Here is a 21,793-nt window from a genome sequence, read left to right as displayed (position 1 = left end):
CCATCTCACTCTTAAATGTGGACATTAAACTATTCGCAAAAATAATTGCCAACCGAATACTCCCACTTGTTCCTCTCCTCATACATAAAGATCAAGTAGGCTTTGTTCCTGGGCGGGAAGCCCGGGATAATACCATTAAGGCTATAAACATACACCACTGGATGACTTCCAACAAAATTCAAGGTTTCATGCTATCACTAGACGCCGAGAAGGCGTTCGACAGGCTAGACTGGTCTTATATGGAAAGCACCCTACGTTTTATGGGCTTCCCCAATCGCTTACTAAGCCTTATCTTGTCCTTATATTCGACTCCATCTGCTTGTGTGAGAGTTAACGGTTGTCTGTCGAGCGCCTTCTCCATCGGCAACGGAACCAGACAGGGCTGCCCTCTCTCCCCCATTCTATTCGTCCTTACCCTTGAACCCTTTCTGCGCTCCATCGCACAGAATCAAAATATCCACGGCATTCCAATCCAACACAGATCTTACAAGATAGCTGCCTTTGCTGACGATATTCTCCTTTTCCTTAGCAAACCCTTGATCTCAATTCCCGCCCTTCTCCAAGAATTCAAATCCTTTAGAAACATCTCAAATTTCAAAATCAATTTCTCTAAATCTCATGCCCTAAACATATCCCTTCCTCCTCATATGACACAGCAATGTAAAACAAATTTTCCCTTTCTCTGGAAGCAAGACGCCATTAAATACCTAGGCATATATCTTACCACCGACCTTTCAGATCTCTTTCGCTGCAATTTCATCCCAGTCCTTAAAACCATCAAAGAAGACATCAATAGATGGAACAAACCACACTTTTCCTGGTTCGGACGTGCTGCTATCTTAAAAATGAATGTTCTTCCCCGTCTTCTCTACCTTCTCCAAACACTCCCAATTAGAATCCCGAACTCTTTCTTTATATCCTTCAGAAGTATGTGTAGTAACTTCCTTTGGAACAAAATGAGACCCAGAATCGCCTTCTCACTTCTAACTAAACCAAAATCGCAAGGGGGCATAGCCCTACCCGATTTGAAAAAATACTTCTGGGCTTGTCATCTTACACGCATACTAGACTGGTTCCTACACGGTAACAACAAAGACTGGGTTCCCCTGGAAAATGCATTTAGTCCCCTTCCACTTCAAGTGTTACCCTGGTTGGCCTCTGACAAAATTCCTCAGGATACCAAAAAACATCCCCTGATCAGCTGCACTCTTGATACCCTTAAAAACACTTCTAACACCCTGGCAATTTCATCCAACCCAGGCCCTATGACCCCCATAAAGCCCAACCCAGACTTCATACCAGGTATGGACTCATCATTCCTGTCCAATACCTGGAAAGACGACATTATTAGAGCCCATAGTTTCTTTAAGGATAACACCCTTCTTAATCGCTCAGATTTAACGCCTCAATCATCCCCCGCTCCCTTTCCTATGTGGTCATATTTCCAAATCCGTCACTTTTTGAATTCGCTGAACAAAAACTCATCACTATCCAGAGACCTCACGACCTTTGAAAAACTGTGTAATAGCTCCACTCCAAAACGACACCTCATATCCACTGTTTACAATCTCCTTGTGACAGACCAAACAACTCTCCCCAATAAAGCCAAACAGGCCTGGGAATCAGACCTGAATACTCCCTTCACAGAAAAAGAATGGGAAAACATCTGTTTTATATCTCACAAAAGTTCGCTTAACGTAACAGTCCAAGAAAACTGTTTTAAAATTCTGTCCAGATGGTATAAAACCCCTTCGCTTATGCACAAATACTACCCAGAAATCCCTGAAAACTGCTGGAGGTGCCATGAACAGCCAGGCACCCTATTCCACATCTTCTGGCAATGCCCGCAGATCCAACCTTTCTGGAGAGATATTCACAGGTTTATCTCCTCCAACCTAAACATTGTCTTGCCCTTCTCCCCAGCACAATACTTGCTACACAGCACCTCAATCCCTCCACACAAATATTGTAAATCTCTAACTCCCCACTTGATAAACGCAGCCAAAATGTGTATCCCTACACACTGGAGGTCAGATACCATTCCTACATACCAAGAATGGATCAGGAGAATAGAAAAGATAGCCAAATTGGAAGAACTTATTGCCATCGCCAAAGACAAAACCGCCACTCATGCTCGCATCTGGCACCCCTGGACCTCCTTTTCAAGTACATCATCCTCCTCTCGCTCTGCTCCCTCCTCAAGCCAAAACTTAGGGTCACCTCATTAGATACATATAATCAATTCCTAATAACCCACTTGACACTCCGAAACCTTCTTTACTCCCTCCTCACACCCCTTGCCTTTCCTGGGAACATTAAACTCTCTTTCCAAAACGAGAATTCGGTCGGATCTCTCCCACCCCTAAAAATGGGAAGTAGGTGGGAGTTTTCCTCTACGTCTCCCTGTTCCCACTGTTATCTCCTCTCTGGCCCCCTCCCCCATTATATATTTGTTCACTACCTCCAAACTCCCCATAAGGGAATACCCATCCTAAGACTTTCCCCTAGGGACGGAGACCCGCCCCTATCTGCTTTCCCCCCCTTCCAATCTCCTCCCCCCACCTCCCCATTTTCAATCCCACCCCCCCTCCTGCTCACCAACCTTCCTCCTCCCTCTCCTTCCCCACATTCCTCACCTTTTCCTCCGCTCTTTATATGCTTCCCTTCACTCAGTCTTCCACTTCTCTTTACAATCTCTTCCAAGCACTTTCAAAAGTTTTAATTCCTACATGGTAATGATCTCATCAGACCCCCCTTTATCGAAGACAGGCCTGGTTACTCGCCCTGTTATTACTAGCACTCACCGCTGACATGACGCCATATTACCATTCCTCATTTCCTTCCTGTGGCCTATATGTATACTCCTCAGGTTATAATACTCTCGTTAAATTTTTCTGTCTATATTATACTAATGTTTCAAATGTTTGTTTCTCGTCATATGCGGGCTTAGTTTGTAATATTGCTTGCATTAAGGCTCATTGTAGGAATCCATTTGGGCTATACGCCATCTCGTGCCATACCTTTGCAACTTTCTTATCTTAGTTCTCTTGTAACACTCTAGCATTTACCTTCGAGTTTTTTTTTTCTCTCTCGATTGTATTGCCCACTGTTTGTCAATTTCTTCATGCTTCAGACTGTTTGAACTCAATGCTGTTAATATTTCTATTGTAAAAATTTCAATAAAAACCTTTTTTGGGAAAAAAAAAAAAAAAAGAATATACATCAGACAAAAGTTTACTAAAGCCAAAACTAACAGAAAAAAATAAAAATAATTGTCTTAGGAGTATGGCGGGTGGTTGAGATCACCAAAAACAGCTCAGCACTAAATTGTCAGCTTTAGCTCTTTTGATTTTTTAAACAGTTTCTAAAACCAAAACTTTTTTTCCTAGCTTTGGATATAGAAGGAAATGGTTAGAACCCATTAGACTTTTCTTCTTGTATTTGTCCCATTGGGGAAGTTTTCCTTCATCTCCCATGTCATTGATACAGCAGGTAGGGGGAAGTTTTCCCGTAGGTCTCAATTACATGGGGTGTACTATAGCGTATGCCCAAGCAGGGCCATGTTTACCCACATGAGCATGCACAGGTGTTTGTGCATCCACATACAGGCATTCCCATTGATATCGATTGGGATGCAGCAGCTGCATAGACACAGCCGCTGCCCCAATATGACATCCATGTGGGTGGGTGTCCCCGAACCCCCACTATCTGCATTTGAAGAAACGCATCCACACCTACATGGGACTGCCAGAACAGGGAGGAACGAAACACTTGTGCATTCCTGTGTGGATAAACATGGCCCTGAAAGGACACATGGTATAGTATGTTCTGTGTTAATGAGCTCATTAAAGATAGGCAGTTGAACAAGTATCCCTGATCAAGCGAGTTGCGATTCATCCTTTTGTTCCATAATTGATATGGTAGTTAAGTCTATAGGATAAATTTCCTCCTTGACGGCTCTCCCCCCAGGTCACAGTTTGAAACCCAGTAGGGGTGACCGGGAGGAGATCTTGGCCCTATTCCCTCTCCCATTAATACCCCTTGTGTTTTGTCTTTATAATGCATTTCCAGGTCATGCATTTATAAGCTATGTTTTACTCATTTATGGACCCTTGTTATGCCTATTTATGTATCTAGATACTGACCTGCTAATCCTTCTTGAATTTGTTGTATGTTCATAAATTTCTTTAATAAAATATTTTGAAGGAGAACAAGTATCTCTGATGGAAAATTTCTCGTCACAATTTTGTTTTAGTGGCAGCTGTAAAAAGTTGGTTTTACCATCACTTTTTTCTCCCAGCGACTTTAAGCACCAAGACAAATAAGGAGGCTAGATCCCCCCCCCCCCCAGTGGGGACACAGACATTAATAGAAACCTAAACCATCTTTAGATCTACTGTAGAGCCGGTCCTTTTTATCTTGTTGAAATTATCCTCCAGGATCAATCTTCACATATCAGCCCAATTTTTTCTCCAAAAACATTAATCAAGCCCTGATTTAGAGCCGGTACACTTTAGCGCGACTTGTCAGGTGACTTATCAGCCTGACAATTCGCGCTCCCTCGCGGTCCATTGACCGCTACAGGACCCGCTCTAATAGGAGCGACACAAGCCGCTCCGACTTAGAAAAAGGGTCCTGTACTATTTCGGGGCGACCTCGGAGCGACTTGCATAGACTTCCATTATGTGAAGTCCCTGCAAGTCGCTCCGAAGTCGTGGTGCAATGTAATGCACAAGTCTCCCCTGAAGTAGTAAGGAGTCGTGTCGCGCTAATGTGAACCGGCTCTTAGGGGAGCCTTTCTTTGAAACTTCAAAATATGTTGGCTTAAACTGAAAGAGAAAGAAACAAAACATTGCTTCCAAATGTATTTATTTATTTATTTTTGGTTAGCCAAAAAAAATAAAAATTTATACATTTGGCAGTTTAACTGCCATTTTAGTTAGTCAGTTCCGTTTGTTAAAGGAAGTTGAACTTACTGGCCGGATCACCAGATCAAAAAAACACATCTAAATTGGCAAGCTTATTCTCCCTGGAGAAGAGACGTCTGAGGGGGGACATGATAGCAATTTATAAATATCTTAATGGGGATCTCAGCTTAGAAAAAAAGCTGTTCATTCGAAGGGATTGCATGAGGACTCGAGGACATACAATGCGATTAGAGGAGAAGCGTTTTAACCTCAGGCAACAAGGGGGGTTCTTTACTGTTAGGGCTACAAGATTGTGGAATTCTCTACCACAAGAGGTGGTTTCTGCGGGAAGTATGGTGGCTTTCAAAAGACTCTTAGACTTACAGTACATCTCAAGGATCAGAACATTCAGGGCTATGTGAGATGATTACAGCCACACACACCTACACAGGTTGAACTGGATGGACTATTGTCTTTATTCAACCTCACCTACTATGTAACTATGTAACTATGTAAGCTGCAGCATAATACATTTTTTGCTATTGGGGTTAGTCCTGCTTTAAAAAAAAATTGTAACTGCCATTTTACCAAAAAAGTCAACCTGGTGTTGACTTATGGTAAATTTTAGCAAGTGACTTTTGAAGACACCCAGAGGATGTCAGAACTTACTTTGTATGACAAAATGTAAGTGCGGCACATTGTCACTTCAACATCTGTAGTGAGAGAAATAAATAAATTAGCAGCAGCTGTTGTATTCCTTTTCACAGCTGGTCTCCTTGGCAAATATTATTAACTGAATTTGAATGAAAGACATTTCCTAGGACAACTGTACAAAGAACGAAGACAGACAACCATTGTTTCCCCTTCTTTGGTTCTTTCGGAGAGGATGTCAAATCGCAATGATACAAGCTTCATTAGAAAAAATGAACACGCGACACAGTATAGCATTAGTTATGGGTTTATTCATTTATTTTAATGCCACAGATGTTGCTTTTATTCAAACACTGATAAATATGAACTCTGAAGCCTGATTTATAGACTTAACAAGCCGTCAATTTGTTTCACTGATACGCTCACAAGCATCTATGCCAACAAAGGCGTTAACAGCCAATGGTGTGCTTATATAGAGGCAGCTGTTCCACACCATGGTTAGGTTAAGGGGAGTGTAAACTTGAGCAGAAATTATCTAAAATGGTCATTTTCCTAAATGTTTTTAGTTTTTTCTTTATTTTTCTTAAAGTCAAATTTTAAGCATGGTTTTCATAGGAGAAAACAATTTGTAGAGCTCCAGCTGAAGTGAAAATAGGCATCCCCAAGCTGCAGTTTCTAGTTCTTTAGCATCTGGAGAGCCTCAGTAGGGTTTCATGGCATGCTGGAACTAGTTTTGAAGCACCTGGAGAGTCATAGGATTTACAGTCCTGTAGCAGCAGGAAGATCATAGCAAACTGGGAAATATACAGAGATTTTTAGTTCATCAAATGACTAGAGAGCAAAGCCATGCTTGAATTTTTAGATTCAGAGCAGCTGGAGTGTTAAAGGAGCCTGGCAATGTATGCTGGGGTTTCTAAATCTGTACTGGTTAAAGAGATACAGGAGTTCAGCAGGGCTTACTGAAAGCTCTTGTTCTTGAGGATTTTGGTGGAGATCTTTGGTTGGCTGGTAAGTAGAGTTGAGCGGACACCTGGATGTCCGTGTTCGGCGGGTTCGGCCGAACTTGAAAAAAAAGTCCGGGTCCGTGTCCCGGACTTTTTTCGAACTTTACCCGGACACCGAACCCCATTGAAGTCAATAGGGACCCGAACTTTCAGGCACTAAAATGGCTCTAAAAAACCAATGGAAAGGGCTAGAGTGCTGCAAATGGCAGCAAAATGTAGTTAAGAGCATGGCAAGTGCTCTTAAAAAAAATTCCCCTTTAAATTTGTAATTTTTAAATAGCAGATTAGAACAGCAATCTGTTGTAAAATATAGCTGAACGCTGCACACAACAGACTGATAAAAATATATTTGTTTCTCCCGTCTCCTCCTCCTTCTCAGTGGGCTCAAGTGAGGGCAAAAAGATTGTTCACTGCACCACCCCCCACACAGCAAAATCGATGTAGATCGCTAACGGACGATTGTTCTGTCCTGTGTCTCCTAATCTCTCCCTGCCTAATCTCTCCAGCCTGTCCCTAAAATGCTCAAATATCTTTCCCTGCCTACACTCCGGCCTGTCCCTGCATTCTTTTTAGCACAATGTTGTTTTTCCCTGTCTGTCCCTAATCAGCAGCAGCCAGCACCGTTATGTGTACTCTCTCCCTACACTACAGCAGACTGACGCACCGCGCAGTGTCTCTCGAGCTTATAAAGACCTGGGTCACATGCTTCAGCTGGCCAATCACAGCTCCTAATACATTAGTAGGCATGGCTGTGATGGCGCACACCAGTTAAACGCTTGTTGATTGGCTGTTGAAAGCCCACCATTAAAAGTGCGCCATTGCATACAAAACAGGAAATAAAATTACCGAACACGGATTTTAAACCCGAACATACAGTAAAGTTTTCGGGTCCGTGTCCGGGTAACAAAAATCCAATTATCCGGTACGGACCCGAATAATACAGTCCGTGTTCGCTCAACACTACTGGTAAGGCCTGCTACAACTTTTAGTTCTCCCAACAGCTGAAGAGCCACAGGAAGCTGGTAAGATATATTGGCCCATCTAGTTCTGCAATAACTGTAGAGCAACATATGTCTACAAGTTGTTGCTAAACTTTCAAGACTTGTTGGGAATGGAATATTTTCACAGTAGAAGGACCATCTATCTTACCTATTGAGAACAATCAACATACCATCCATGTAAGCTTAAGGGAATAAAATAGGTGACGCAAGCTCGGTCTGTCAGGCACTCTGGAATGTGTCATTGTTAAATGACAGCACATTTACTGTAGGGTTCAATAATCAACATTTTCACAGCTATTCAAGCATTGAAAGGAATTCAAGTGGAATGCAGCATGAGCGCACAGCATGCATCAATGTGTATGTGCCAGAATTCCATCTAAAAATTACAAAATAGCTATTTATTAAATGTGGACATTTAGACAACATCATCTCACCAAATTGGTGTTATTTGCTAATTTCAAGGTAGTGTTTTTTGTTCTAAAACTTTTTAAGTTTATTAGATGTTAAAGCAGTTGTAAACCTGAAAAAAAAAAAAAAACCTGCAAGACAAAGGCATAATGAGCTAGCATGTATTACTTACCTTAGAACGAAGCCCCGACACGGACCCCCGGACACCGCTGTGGGAGCTGACATGATCCCTCGGAGTCTCTGCCGGGTTCGGCGGCTCCGGCGCTGTGATTGCCCGGACCTGCGATGATGTCACTCCCGCGCATGCGCGCAGGAGTCATTTTCCGTCAAGCTCCCGGCATGGAAAGCTGAAGGCCCGCCGGACCTTCAGAGCGCATGCGCCGCTCGCGTGAGCGGCTGCATGCAGTGCAAATATCTCCAAAACCGTGCCGGTTTAGGAGATATTAATTGTACTTACAGGTAAGCCTTATTATAGGCTTACCTGTAGTTAAAAGTGTCAAAAAGCGGTATACTACCGCTTTAAAGAAGATGGGAAGGATAAATAAGAAACACTAGTACCTGTACTTTTTCTTTCTTCTTTTTTTTTTCCATTTCAGCTTTGCTCCTTCATGTGTCTTCTGCCTGTTCAATGAACAATTGGTCAGCATCCGTTTAGAGTGTTTGTGGCAGGGTTGGAGAGTCAGGATGTGAGGGAGATTAGAATAGTGGTAGAAGATAGATAAAGAGACCTTCATGTTAGCAAGGAAACACAGAACATAGATACATAACATGCACTCAGAGTTGTATAATACGAGTTGAGGATCACTTTGGCATAATAATTGAATGACATTGTTTGTATTGCATTGTGCCAATATTTTCCTAATTTTTTTTAAAAAATTGCTTACCGTTATAAGTGCAAAAAATACATGCAGATTCATTCTTACCCTGAGGCAAAGAACATTCACAACCCTCTATGGGCAGCACATAACAAAACTCCTGCGTACCTTCTTAACTACCCTCAGGTCTTCCATATCTGCATCAGTACACTCATTGTCAAGCATATCACTAGTGCTAATAATGTCCAAGATCATGATGGTGCCATAAAAACTCTTCTGATAGCATCATTTGGCATTTCTGCTGATTCAATATTCGTATAGAATTCCATAGAATTGGAAAAAAATAAATAAATATATATATATATATATATATATATATATATATATAGAATTCCATAGAATTGAAAAACAAAAAATATATATATATTTATATACAAATATATATATATACATATATATATATATATACATATATATATATACATATACATATACAAATATATATATATATATATATATATATATATATATATATATATATATATATATATATATATATATATATATAAATATATACATATATATATATATATATATATATATATATATATATATATATATATATATGGTAGACTCTGTGGACCACTTATCTCCTTTGTTTCTATGTTGTGTTGCCCCCCCCCCCCCCCCTAAAAAAAAAAATAACAAAAAAAAAAACCTTGAAATCACCATTTGATAAAGCCAGATCATCCATTATATAGCAGAAAACGTTATTTTAGCTTTTATTTTGGACTTCTGTGTTTATTGTCTAACCGTATTCCATATTCATATAAGAGATTCTGAAAGCAGATTACCTGATACAGAAAAATGCTTCCATCCCGGAAATTAAATCCAATCACAAGCAAGCAGAATCTACAAGAGCTACTTGGAGGAGATGTGTCACAGTCTGTGTATGAAAAAAAAAAAATCCTTCATTTTTTTTCATTTATCTCTTACAAGTGTTGTTTGCTTTTACAATATTGTTTGCCAGCAAATATTTTTTAATTACCTTTGTGCACATCTCTTGTGAGGTGATAATTGCTCTTTGTGTTCAGCTCTTAATTAAAGAATGCTATGCACTGCGCACACTGTCAGAGGCATGACAGTGGCGATAGTAATGGAGGGCTGAGTGACAGTTCATGGAACGAGCCACAAGCACCATACGTGAAATCTGACATTGCATGCAATTTGTATCGCTGACACCTATCTTACACATCAATATGGGCCCCTTTTAATACGGATGAAAAAGAGTGTCGGCGAGGTGTTATTTATTGGCTAGATATGGAGAGGAGACACTTTTCCAATAATATGTTACAATGCAGGCTGAATTATTGCATTTTCTACTTTCTTGACGATCATGAAGGCTTTCATTTGCCCTTTTGCAATTTCCAGCAGGATTAAAGCGTGAGCCGCACAGCTAAGGGACTCAAAACTCAAGACGTGGCAGTGGAAAGCAGTTAATTAACCTTGACTAAAGTTAATTTTGCAATGAAAATATTAATATTAGGTGGTGGAAACAGCTGCCTGTTCAGACAGATCTGATTTCGGGAAAGTTTTATTTTACTTTTTAGCTGTTACTCTTGACTGCTGCTTACATCAGTTTTGTCCCCCCATTGACCCCCCAGTAAATACATGAACTGTGTGACATGGATTTAAAATGGTCACAGCAGCTCTTTATTTAACCAAAGAAACATTTACCAATTTAATAAATAACCAAAACAGAATAAATTCTTCCCAATAAATAACTTGACCACTGTTGGAGGGTGTTTTTTTGTATCCACTAGCCTAAGGATTAACTTTAATCAAACTCTGTCCTCAGTCACATCCCACCAGCTTGAGGACAGATCCAAAATGATCACTTTCTGCATTCCTTAGGGGTCGAAGCACCATACCAACAGATGGGCCCTAGATTTTGAAACCATCCCACCATTCCAAAGATTCCCTATCCACCAAGCTGCTGTGACAGATCCTTCTATAATCTGTTCCAGCTGGCATATAAGAAATGAGGGATGATGGTTTGGACAACTTTCAGTGTGGTATGGCTCCTAATGCTAATTTTCTGATCAGTCTATAGACCAACTTTCTCAACCAGCATTCCATGAAATCCTAGGGTTCCTCCAAAAATTGCTAGGGTATTCCTTGAGCATTGTCTGCCTCTCAGATAATTTTCCACTGGAAACAATGACCTTTTTAGTTATCTGTAAGGCCCCTTTCACACATACGGTCCGTTCAGTTCATCAGTTCAGTCACGTCAAAATGTATCAGTTTTTCATCTGTTTTTCATCCATTTTTCATCAGTTTTTCGTCCGTTTTCTTCCGTTTTACATCAATTTTTCATCCGTTTTTCATCCAGTTTTCATCCACTTTTGATCCTTTTTTTACATCTACTACAGATGGAAAACGTACCGTTTGTCCGTTTACATCCATTTTTCGTCCGATCCGTTTTTTGCATTCATCCGTTCCAAAAAACGGACAATGACGGAAGCGGATGAAAATGGATGTTAACGGATGAGATCATCCGTTGTCATCCGTTTTTACATAGAGATGCATTGATGTCCGTTTTTCATCCGTCAACATATGGATGAAAAACGGACAAACGGACCGTATGTGTGAAAGGGGCCTTAGAGAGAATTCTCCCAATGACCACAAGAAGCATAAGAAGCATACCTCCTAGTTATCGTTACACTAATCTAATATGAGCTGTAGATATAGTAGCTATTAGCAGGGGTTCCCTGAGACCACACAATTTTTTCAAGGGTTCCTCCATTTTAAAAAGTTTGTGGAAGGCTGCTAATAGACAGTAATGCCTCGTACACATGCATTGATTATTGGCCGGGAATTTTCGGCCAACATCCGATCGGCCGATTTTCGGCTTGTTAGTATGATGCTTTCGACAACCGACTCCGACTTTTCGGCCGAATAAAATCTGGTGTGCAGGCTATAACATTTTCCTTGGCCGTCAACACAACGGCCGGTTTTCCGTCAGTCAGTACAGATTTCGGCAGAAAAAAATCTGATGAGCAAGACTGGGCATGCGCAGAGAAGAAAAAACACACGGAAAGTAAACCATCACATGACATCACTTCTGAAGTAGATTTTTGTTGGCCGAGAAAATTCGTGTGCAGTCTAGGCACATTCCAAACAACAAAACACCACTCTAAACAAAAGTCGACCGATCGGTCGGCCGATAATCGTTGCGTGTGTACGAGGCATTAGTCTATTGTAAGTACCTGATCCGATGCAGGATTTTCATTCCTCCATTTAAATTTGAATAGAAATAAAATATGAAAGTGTTATGTAAATATTAAAATGTATAGAAATATAATTTAGGAAATGCCCAAGCTTATCAACCCTGATAGAACAAATTATACATCTAGTTATTAGCACATAAATAGATAATGAGATAGTAACATGACCCAGCAGAATATTTTGGCATAACGCGTACTTCCAACTTGTCTTCATGTCTTTTTCTCTACATTGTTGAACTTTGCTAAAGAGTGCACTAGTTGTAGTTTTTGTGCTATTTTTTTATTTTATTCATAGTGCAGGCATTACCACAATTCACAAAAAACTCACATTTTATGTGTTGGTGTGCTACGGTGCCCTTTTTTCCTAATGACACCACAGTACACCTTTTACATGTGTGATAGTGCAGTAAATACATGGTAATGCAATACAAAGTGTTGGGTTGCATTGTGTTACCAAAAGACAAATGACATGCACCATTTTAGGGGCATTTGTGGGAATTTAAAGAATGGGCTGCCTTAGCACAACTCATGTTAAAATTCCGCAAATGCGGATCAACATGTGTGCATTAATGTACTTCAACTGTGAACCAAGCCTTAATGGGTTGCTCAGTAATGCCTCCCCACCACCACCACCAATACTGTATAAGCCAGCGGTCTAATATTTTCCAGCAGCTATACAATTAAATTCCATAATGTGAACTCTCTTGTATTACATGTGTCATTTTGATCATATACTTCTTGACCCATCTGTTCTTTGCTTGGCCTAATGAAAAAAATCCAACCTCACAGGAGTGTTTGGTAGAGCTGAATTCTATAATGAAAAAATAGCTGAGTTTTGCTAAAGGCAAATCTTCAATGATCAGATATTACAGTGGGTAACCAAGGCTCCACACAAGCCCGGAAGAGGGAACAAGAAGAGAAAAGAAAAGAGATATAAAAAAGCATTTTCCTCCTACTGCGGACTGATGTAGTTTTATATTTCATTTTGGCAAAATGATAACTGTAATCCAGACATATGCCAGGCTCTATTTTATAATAAAATGTCTTGCTGTTTCATAAAACCTAGTCCCCCATGTAACAAAGAGCTATGTTTTATTATTTCACCCACTCCTTTTAGCATTTCGGGGATATTGCCAGCTTATGAAAAGATTTTTGTGAATGAGTAATGCTTTTAAGGTTAATAAATGTAATTTTTGGTCCAAAAGTCAATGATGCAGTCCAAAAACAGTAAAAGTTTTATACGCTGCTAGAAAAAAAATGGTCAAGTATCTGCAATAATAATCTTTATCCATGTGTAATATTACAAAGACTTACTGAAATACAAGCTTCAGTGGATGTTTTGTTTTTTCCATTGTTGGCCTGTTTCAATGGACTTTGATGCAGCGTGAATTTGACATCAGTTTGAGACTCTTCTGAGCTCATTCAGAATTCATTACAGATGCATTTGACCTTCAGTTTACCTGCTTCATGCTGCTTTTACATTCTCATGGACCTGTATACGGAGATAAGCAGTTTTAAGACAAATAGAAGCCCTTCAATATTGGGCCTTATACTCTTGATGTCCACTGCTTATAGAATGAGCTCATCAAATCCAGAGTGCATCCCACTATCGGCACATAAAAACAAAAAAAATCAACTGGAAATTTTGTTTGGTTTGGAACTTGCATTTGAAACTAATTGCAAGTTCTGGCCATTTACTGTAATATTCCATTAAAGGAGAAGTAGGGCAAAAGGTCTATTGGTCCTATTTCTCCTGTGGGTCACAGGAGTGCTTTTCATTTTGCACTCCTGTTATCCATAGTCAGCTGACAGAGGACTAAAGGCTGATGTCAGCTGACATCACTTAGCTGGTCTAGACTCTGGAGATATCCCAACTTTGATGTTGGGATACACCCAGATGCCCGGACAGGCATCTTTCTTAGCCACTCAGTGAGCAGCTGAGAGCCTGAGCTAGCTGCCCCTGCCCTCCAGTGAGCACTGGAGGAGCAGAGGAGAGAGCCAGTGACTGAGAGTCACTGGCTCTCTTCTCATTGAAGACCAAGAACTGAGCGATCAGTGGTCCTAAAGGTGGTGGGGACAGATGCAGCATCAGATCAACCTCTCAGTGAGCAGCTGAGAGCCTGGGGCAGCTGCCCCCGCCCCCGCCCTCCAGTGAGCACTGAAGGAGAAGAGCAGAGAGCCAGTGACTGACAGTCACTGGCTCTCTTCTCATTGAAGACCAAGAACTAAGCGATCAGTGGTCTTAAAGGTGGCGGGGGACAGATGCAGCATCAGATCAGCATCTCAGTGAGCAGCTGAGAGCCTGAGCCAACTGCCCCTGCCCCCACCCTCCAGTGAGCACTGGAGGAGCAGAGCAGAGAGCCAGTGACTGACAGTCACTGGCTCTCTTCTCATTGAAGACCAAGAACTAAGCGATCAGTGGTCTTAAAGGTGGCGGGGGACAGATGCAGCATCAGATCAGCCTCTCAGTGAGCAGCTGAGAGCCTGAGCCAGCTGCCCCTGCCCCCGCCCCCGCCCTCCAGTGAGCACTGGAGGAGCAGAGCAGAGAGCCAGTGACTGACAGTCACTGGCTCTCTTCTCATTGAAGACCAAGAACTATGGATGTTTTTTTTCTTTTAAATCCCGTATTTCTCTTTTAATGGTAAAGCAAGTCAGAAATCCACAGGGTCTATGGAACCCACAATATTAATAAGCACGCTTTTGCCTAGCAGAATCAAAAAGCATGTAAAAGCAGATTTTTCATGACTGTAACAAGTAAAATAATACTGAAGGGCAGTTAGTATTTGGGGCATCCATGCCTTCCAACCAGTATTCTCGCATAGTGTTTGCTTTGTCCTTTCAATTCTTTAGTGACTCTCCTGTGCAAATTATATTGTATAAGGCACTTTCTCAAGTCGTTTTGTACTGGTAAGAGGCGAGATCCATGGAAAATATAGCCATAATTCAATAGATGGTACATGTCTAGTCCTTTAGTAAGGTCATGGAACAAGACTGAATTCAATTTCAGAGTGTGGTCATTTGCTTTGTAGAACGTCATGTAATTGTCCTTGTGCTGGGCAACTCAGATGCAGTAACTGCATCTATATTAGTAAATACATTGACTTTAACATCCACCTCCTGTATACTAGGAACTGTGGATAAGGGTAAATGTGATGAAAAAAAAAGGTTTATAGTGTATTGTGCAGTTAAATTGAATAGCCATCTGTCATTCAACGGATACGGTCCTCATGGTCTCTTTTATAGACTTGCCGGCGCCGCCTAGTGCGGCTACACTGTTATTCATTGTTGTATTTTGAATTTGGCGTATCACTACAGTTGCATTGGTGTCCCGGGGCCGGTGGTGTGGGGGTGGGTTGGGGTCTGGGCGGCTGCTCCACTCCATTCGGCGCAGTGTGTTCCCTTGTGGGGTGCCGGGGGGCTCGAGCCGCCTCGGCACGGGGCACAGTTAAATATGTATTGATCGGCGTGATGCGCCACTGTTTTGCGCTCCTCCGGGGCTGTGTCACTAGATCTATTTCCTGCTCTGTATTATTGTATTTCATGACAGATGTTCTTCCATTGTTTTCTTGTGTATGTTTCACTTGCATTTAAACCAAATAAAAATCTATTGAAATCTAAATTGAATAGCCACACTGACCATTTGGCTATATGCGTTCCTGCTTGCCCTAGCGGAAAGCAGTGTAGTGAAAAGGCAATGCCTTGTCAATTTCTGTTCCTCCATGCTGGGGCTTCCTTTAATACAGTAGAATACTTTATAGTTGATTCTGTAAGGGTCCTGGATGCAAAAACAATGTTTGTTACCCGTTCTTCATAGTATTGTATATAGACTGCACTAAAGCCTTAGTCTGAAGCATCTGCAGTACCAATAGCCAGTAGAGAAGAATCAAATAATGTGAATAATGGACTGCTTTCAATGAGCTGTTTAACAGTTTCAAGCCTGTGCTGTGCAATCACTGACCAGACCAAGCATGTATTTCCATGTAGTAATGGTCTCAATGGCCCACACCAGAGTTAGGAATAAATTTGGAATGTCATGATCTAGGAAAACACGTAAGGTCTGCAGTCAGATGGAGCAGGTGCCTGTATCACATCTTTCATATGCTCAGGATCAGCCAATATTCTCTCGTGTGATATAATGTGACCCAGAAATGACAACTGAGGTTGTATAAAGCAGCATTTAGAACGATTCAGTTTTGTTCCTGTAGATTCATTGCTTTTTAGAGCAATTTTATAGTATTTTTTCTGAAGATCCAGAGCTGGCCCATATACAATTATGTCATTGAAGGTACTGTATATCAGGTACATTACTGGGAATTGAAAACAGCATTCTTCGAAAAACAACTGGGTGCCGAAATAATCCATAAGGAACATTCATGAAAAGGAACATACCCTCATGGGTGATGAATGCAGTGTGGTCCCTTCTTTCTTTATCCAGCAAAACCTAACAATATGAACTTTGAAGTCCCAGGGTAGAAAAGATTTAGCTGCTCTGAGTTCTGAAAATACTTCCTCAATATGTGGCAAGGGTTGACTATCAAAAATAACAGCTTTATTTGGTTCACGAAGGTCAGCACACAGTTTAATACCTCCTGTTTTCTTCATTGTCACCACAATAGGAGATGTCTATTCAGATGCATCACTTCTTTCAATCATGTCTTGTTCTGGTCGTTTTTTAAATTCTCGGGAAACAGCTCCTGTTACCGTTTCTGACACACTGCTTTCACATCTGATTGCAGTTTAATTTTGTGTACAAAGTTCTTTGCACAGCCCAGTAAGATGGTGGAATTTTGGACACTGGTAGCATAGGGGCAACTGAAGCTGTTTGTATATTGTATATTTAGTGTTGTTAAAAGATCCCTGCCCAGTATAGTTATACTTACTTGAGAGATGCATGCTCCCTATTTTGTACTTCCTCCTGACAGTATTTGCATAGAACCAGTGGCACATTTTGGAAAGATACCTAGCACCCACTGGCAGTGGTGGACCCAAGGCACGATAGGATTTTGGTAAATCTGTGGGATTCGGGACAGTTAAGATATATGAGTTTGAATACTACTGGGCTTGTTCAATAAAGCTGAAATCCAGACCTATATAAAAGACACAATGAATTCAGTTTCTGTAAACCAATCCCAAATCCACTAACTATGTGATGCACAAGCCTCAATAAGAAAATAAAAAATACTTTCTTTACCTTCCCTGATTGAGCCAAATCCTCCTTCATTTGTATCTCACACACTCCACCTCTCAGACACTGCAGCCTATGCTGGTAGGGTTTCAGTAACAGGGGCAGTGCTGTCAATCCAGACAATAGTGGGCAGGAATAGGTGGGGCAAGGTGCTGCTTGACAAGATACAGCCATGTGAATCAGCAGTTAAAATGCTGATAGCCACACCCCCTCCACACACCACACTATTGCAGAAAGGTACATTAGGTAGACCTCGCTGGCAGGATCAACAGATATTTGCTGGATATTGTGGATATTGCAGAGGGACTAAGAGAAAACCCAAACTGCAGATGCAATTGTAATTAAGTGTTGCAGCGCATTTGATTTCTTATAAATAGATACAAAAATCCTTCTTTACACATCCTTTATAGCCCAACTCCAGGAATATGAAAAAATCTTTAATGTGAAATGCCCATTATGTATAGGGGTGCTGGAATATTTTATAAATACTTACCTTCTTTCGCGCTCCAGCAGGGACCAGCCAAAGTCACACTCAAGCCTTTTCCAAATACCGGGACTTGGCCCACAGACCGAAACTTCAGGCAGAGGAGGAGAGTGATGGAACCAGGCAAGGCAGGGAGTCAGGTAAGTAACACAGCCTGCACTGTACCTAGACATAATGAGCATTCTCACTGCAAGGGTGGATTTTTCATACTCTTGGATTTGGGCTTTCATTGTGTGTTTTTTTTTTTTTTTTTTTGCAATGCAAGCATTGTAAGTTACTTAAGTTGACTTGGCCTCACCTGCAGTCAGTATACTGGGGGGGTGGGGATACAGCACAGGGAGCCAATCAAGAGCAAGGAGTATGCTGATCAGAGGTGAGAGCAGAGTTACAGAGTTAGGAAGATGCTGATAGGAGAGAGAAGAGTGACAAGGAAGACATGCTCATATGTGTGCTGCTTCTCTATCTAGTCACAGAGTGGGGGTGAGGAGTAGTGATGAGCTTGGGTGTGTTCATACTAAGACCTGAACCAATGTATTTGAGCCTGCCAGAAACCTGTACAAGCCAACCACCTACGGCCATGGCATTCCCTGCCTCACAGCTGCACTTATACACACGGCCAAAGATGATTGTCCTATACAGCTTCATCACATGCCTGATGAAGGGGTCCTGCGTGGCTCCGAAATGTTGCACTGTTTTATTTTTATGTGATCTTTTTTTGCAATAAAGCTTTTGGACTGCTTTTGCAAGATCCATGGTGTGCTGGTGGTGAATATGTATGTACCTATACAGCTTTCTGGTGGGCTCAGACACATGGATCTTAGTCAGAACATGCCCAAGCTCATCACTAGTGAGGGGGAGGCCTGAAAGTGAAAGTAAAACTGCAGCAAATATCAGGTTCCATCCAGTGTCAGGCAAAGTTGTGCTGGTGTAAATATCAGGACTGGATGGACTAAAATACAAATAATTTTGGAAGGCAGAACAGCCCTCATATATATATATATATATATATATATATATATATATATATATATATATATATAAAAGGGAGCAAGAGTGAATGTAGACAAAAAAGGGGGAACTAACGAAACCTGCTCACCCGGCGCTTAATCAGCAAATGTCATGGAAATGACAAGATAAAAATCACATAAAATCACATATGAGTGCAAGCTGCTGCTATAACAATGAATCACATAAATAAAGGTGCATACAATGATTGCAATGATCTACACACAGCAAACTGAATGACGCACTAGCAGCGCTAGATCTTAAGTGCAACCCAATAGCTGGGAAATACAGTCAATCATAAAGTTCATGCACAGTGCCCGAATGACCTCCAGAGATGACAGTCCAAACAGGTCAATATCCTTCAGCGTTCACCACACAGGACCCTTCACCTCACCACGGTGCTCACCCCTAAGGTAATACACTCACCAGATATCAGGTCAATATAAGCCCAAACACCATGCCGATCGCTAGCTGAGAATGGACCATCCGACCTCCACTGTACCCTGAAAGGGGAACCGGCCTCCACCAGAAAAGCTCCTGATTGGTCTCAGATAACCTGGTAACCGTTTTGTGGGGTGATCTCATATGGGGCCAAACGATCAAAGGCAGTGCATGCAAAAATAATAAGGTCTCATAGAGTAGTACTGTTAACTGAAACCTCTTTATTTCCCAAAGTAAAACATTCCCCTGTAGCAATTGCACTTACAAAAGATAATAAAAGACAGGCATTGAAAGCATGCAGAGGTAAACCTGCGTGTTGCAGCCGGTCCCCGTGCTGTCTGTTCGCCGCTTGGTACCTTAGCTGGAGCGAACATCCGGGTCCGGCGTCTGGCGTAGGCGTACCTCGTGACCGCGTGACCACGTCCTGATGCATTTCGTCAGCAAGTGACTTCAACAGAGGTGAGGTGAAGGGTCCTGTGTGGTGAACGCTGAAGGATATTGACCTGTTTGGACTGTCATCTCTGGAGGTCATTCGGGCACTGTGCATGAACTTTATGATTGACTGTATTTCCCAGCTATTGGGTTGCACTTAAGATCTAGCGCTGCTAGGGCGTCATTCAGTTTGCTGTGTGTAGATCATTGCAATCATTGTATGCACCTTTATATATATATATATATATATATATATATATATATATATATATAACTTTTTGATGGCATTTAGTGCAGTAACCCATAAGAGCCAATGAACAATCATATTTCAGCACTCTAACTGTTAACAGAAATCTTCTTCTTGCTTTATTATAATACTAAATATACAGTGTCTTCTGGGTTCCTCAATTTTGTATTTTTTTTTGTCACATCCATGCTCTGTTATTCTTTTCAATTGATAGGAATGCCCCCTGTCACATACACACAGGAGTACATTTAAAATATGCAGGGTTCCTAATAGAGAGTTATATAATTCTATACCGTAGCTATATTGGTAGATATCCGTCCTTTTAAACCAGTAAGACATAATAAGGATCAGAATGCAGGCATGCTCCAGGAGGTACAGCGGGAGATAGATAACATGCCTGCAGCGGGAATAGCTTGTTCGAGGAGGAAGGACTCACTATGCTGTACTGACAAAAATAAAACTGATCTGTCAGCAGAGATAGGTTCCCCGAGCGTTCTAATCCATTGCACTCACACTTTTTCCATGCAGTTCCTATAATGCAGGGGTTTCAGATGTCTGACTGCTGCTGCTGGATTAGTTCCTTTTACAGTATACTCTACTGGGCTCATTTCATAGAGAACTTCATGCATAGGGTGGTATCCTAGAGCACTCAACCAATATTGATCTATGTATTAATTCACAACTGGTGAAAAGTGACATTTAATTGTTGCTTTTAGTTATGCAATGTAAACATCATAAATCTTCTTTGCACAGCTTTTTCCTGACTTTTTCCAGCATAATTGCCATGGAATTGGCGATTATGGTAACGTATAGACAAAATGATCCTACTAGAGTGCTAGGCGTGCATGCATGGGACACAAAAGTTGCAAGTCCTACACATGCAAACCTATTATTTCCTAGGCAAGAAATCCAAAAGCAAAGGACGGTAAGGTAAAGAAAAGTGTTTATCAAAAACAAGAACAAAAGGAAGGGCCATTCTGTCTAATGGGCCATACACACTATAAGATTTTCTGAAGACTTTTTCCTTTAGACTTACCAAAACCATACAATATGAGGTCAAACCTAAACACTTTCAATTTGTATGCAATCAGGCAGGCCCTTGCACTACATAGAAAATGTAAATCTGAAGGAAATCTAACCACAAAAGTTGGATAGTGTGTATCCAGCTTAAGGTGGAGTCTAAAGTAATATTAGTCAAAACATATTTTGCCAGCACACCATGGATCTTTAAAATAACATCCAAGAATTTAATAAAGTGTCCACATGCCTGATGAAGGGGTCCTGAGTGGCCTCTAAATATTGCAAGTTACTGCTCTGATGTAATCTCCTAATACATTCTTGGATGTTGTATTGAAGATCCGTTGTATGCTGTTGATATATGGTTTGACATAAGTTCACACCAGTTACAGGTTTGGCTTGTGTTGCCCACCTGTTCCAAGTTTGACTTGTGTTGACCATCGATTCCCAATTTGGCTTGTGTTGACTACCAGTTCCAGTTTTGACTCATGTTGACTGCTAGTTCCCCATTTGACTTGTGTTGACCATCGATTCCCAGTTTGGCTTGATTTGACTACTGGTTCCCAGTTTGGCGTGTTTTACCTACCGGTTCCCTGTTTAACTTGTGTTGACTGCCATTTCCCTGTTTGTTTTGTGTTGACAACCCATTCCCAGTTTGGCTTGTGTTGACTACCAGCTCCAGGTTTGGCTCATGTTCACTGCTAGTTCCCCATTTGACTTGTGTTGGCCATCAATTCCCAGTTGTGCTTGATTTGACTGCAGGTTTCCAGTTTGGCGTGTTTTACCTACCGATTCCCTGTTTAACTTGTGTTGACTGCCATTTCCCCGTTTGACTTGTGTTGACCATTTATTCCCAGGTTGGCTTGTGTTGACTACCAGTTCCAGGTTAAACTCATGTTGACTGCTAGT

At 41.2% G+C, this 21,793-nt stretch overlaps 1 protein-coding gene across 29 annotated transcripts in view; it reads left to right on the top strand.

The window, feature by feature from the left end:
• Positions 1-21,793, top strand: part of NRXN1 (neurexin 1) — a 2,145,734-nt gene that overhangs the window by 636,131 nt on the left and 1,487,810 nt on the right. For 11 of the 29 annotated variants that reach the window (XM_082249472.1, XM_082249474.1, XM_082249501.1 and 8 more), the window contains one exon: positions 17,769-17,882. The exons of 16 other annotated variants lie outside the window; for them this stretch is intronic. In XM_082249472.1, the coding sequence (XP_082105598.1) occupies positions 17,769-17,882 (114 nt within the window). The remainder of the gene's footprint in view (positions 1-17,768; positions 17,883-21,793) is intronic. 2 more of the 29 variants (XM_082249479.1, XM_082249497.1) reach the window with 1 other exon arrangement.

The sequence above is a fragment of the Pelophylax lessonae genome (genome assembly GCF_965119305.1).
Source record: "Pelophylax lessonae genome assembly, chromosome: 3".
Lineage (NCBI taxonomy): Eukaryota > Metazoa > Chordata > Amphibia > Anura > Ranidae > Pelophylax > Pelophylax lessonae.
The sequence above is the reverse complement of the archived record's forward strand: the minus strand, read 5'-3'. Positions and strand labels throughout refer to the sequence as shown.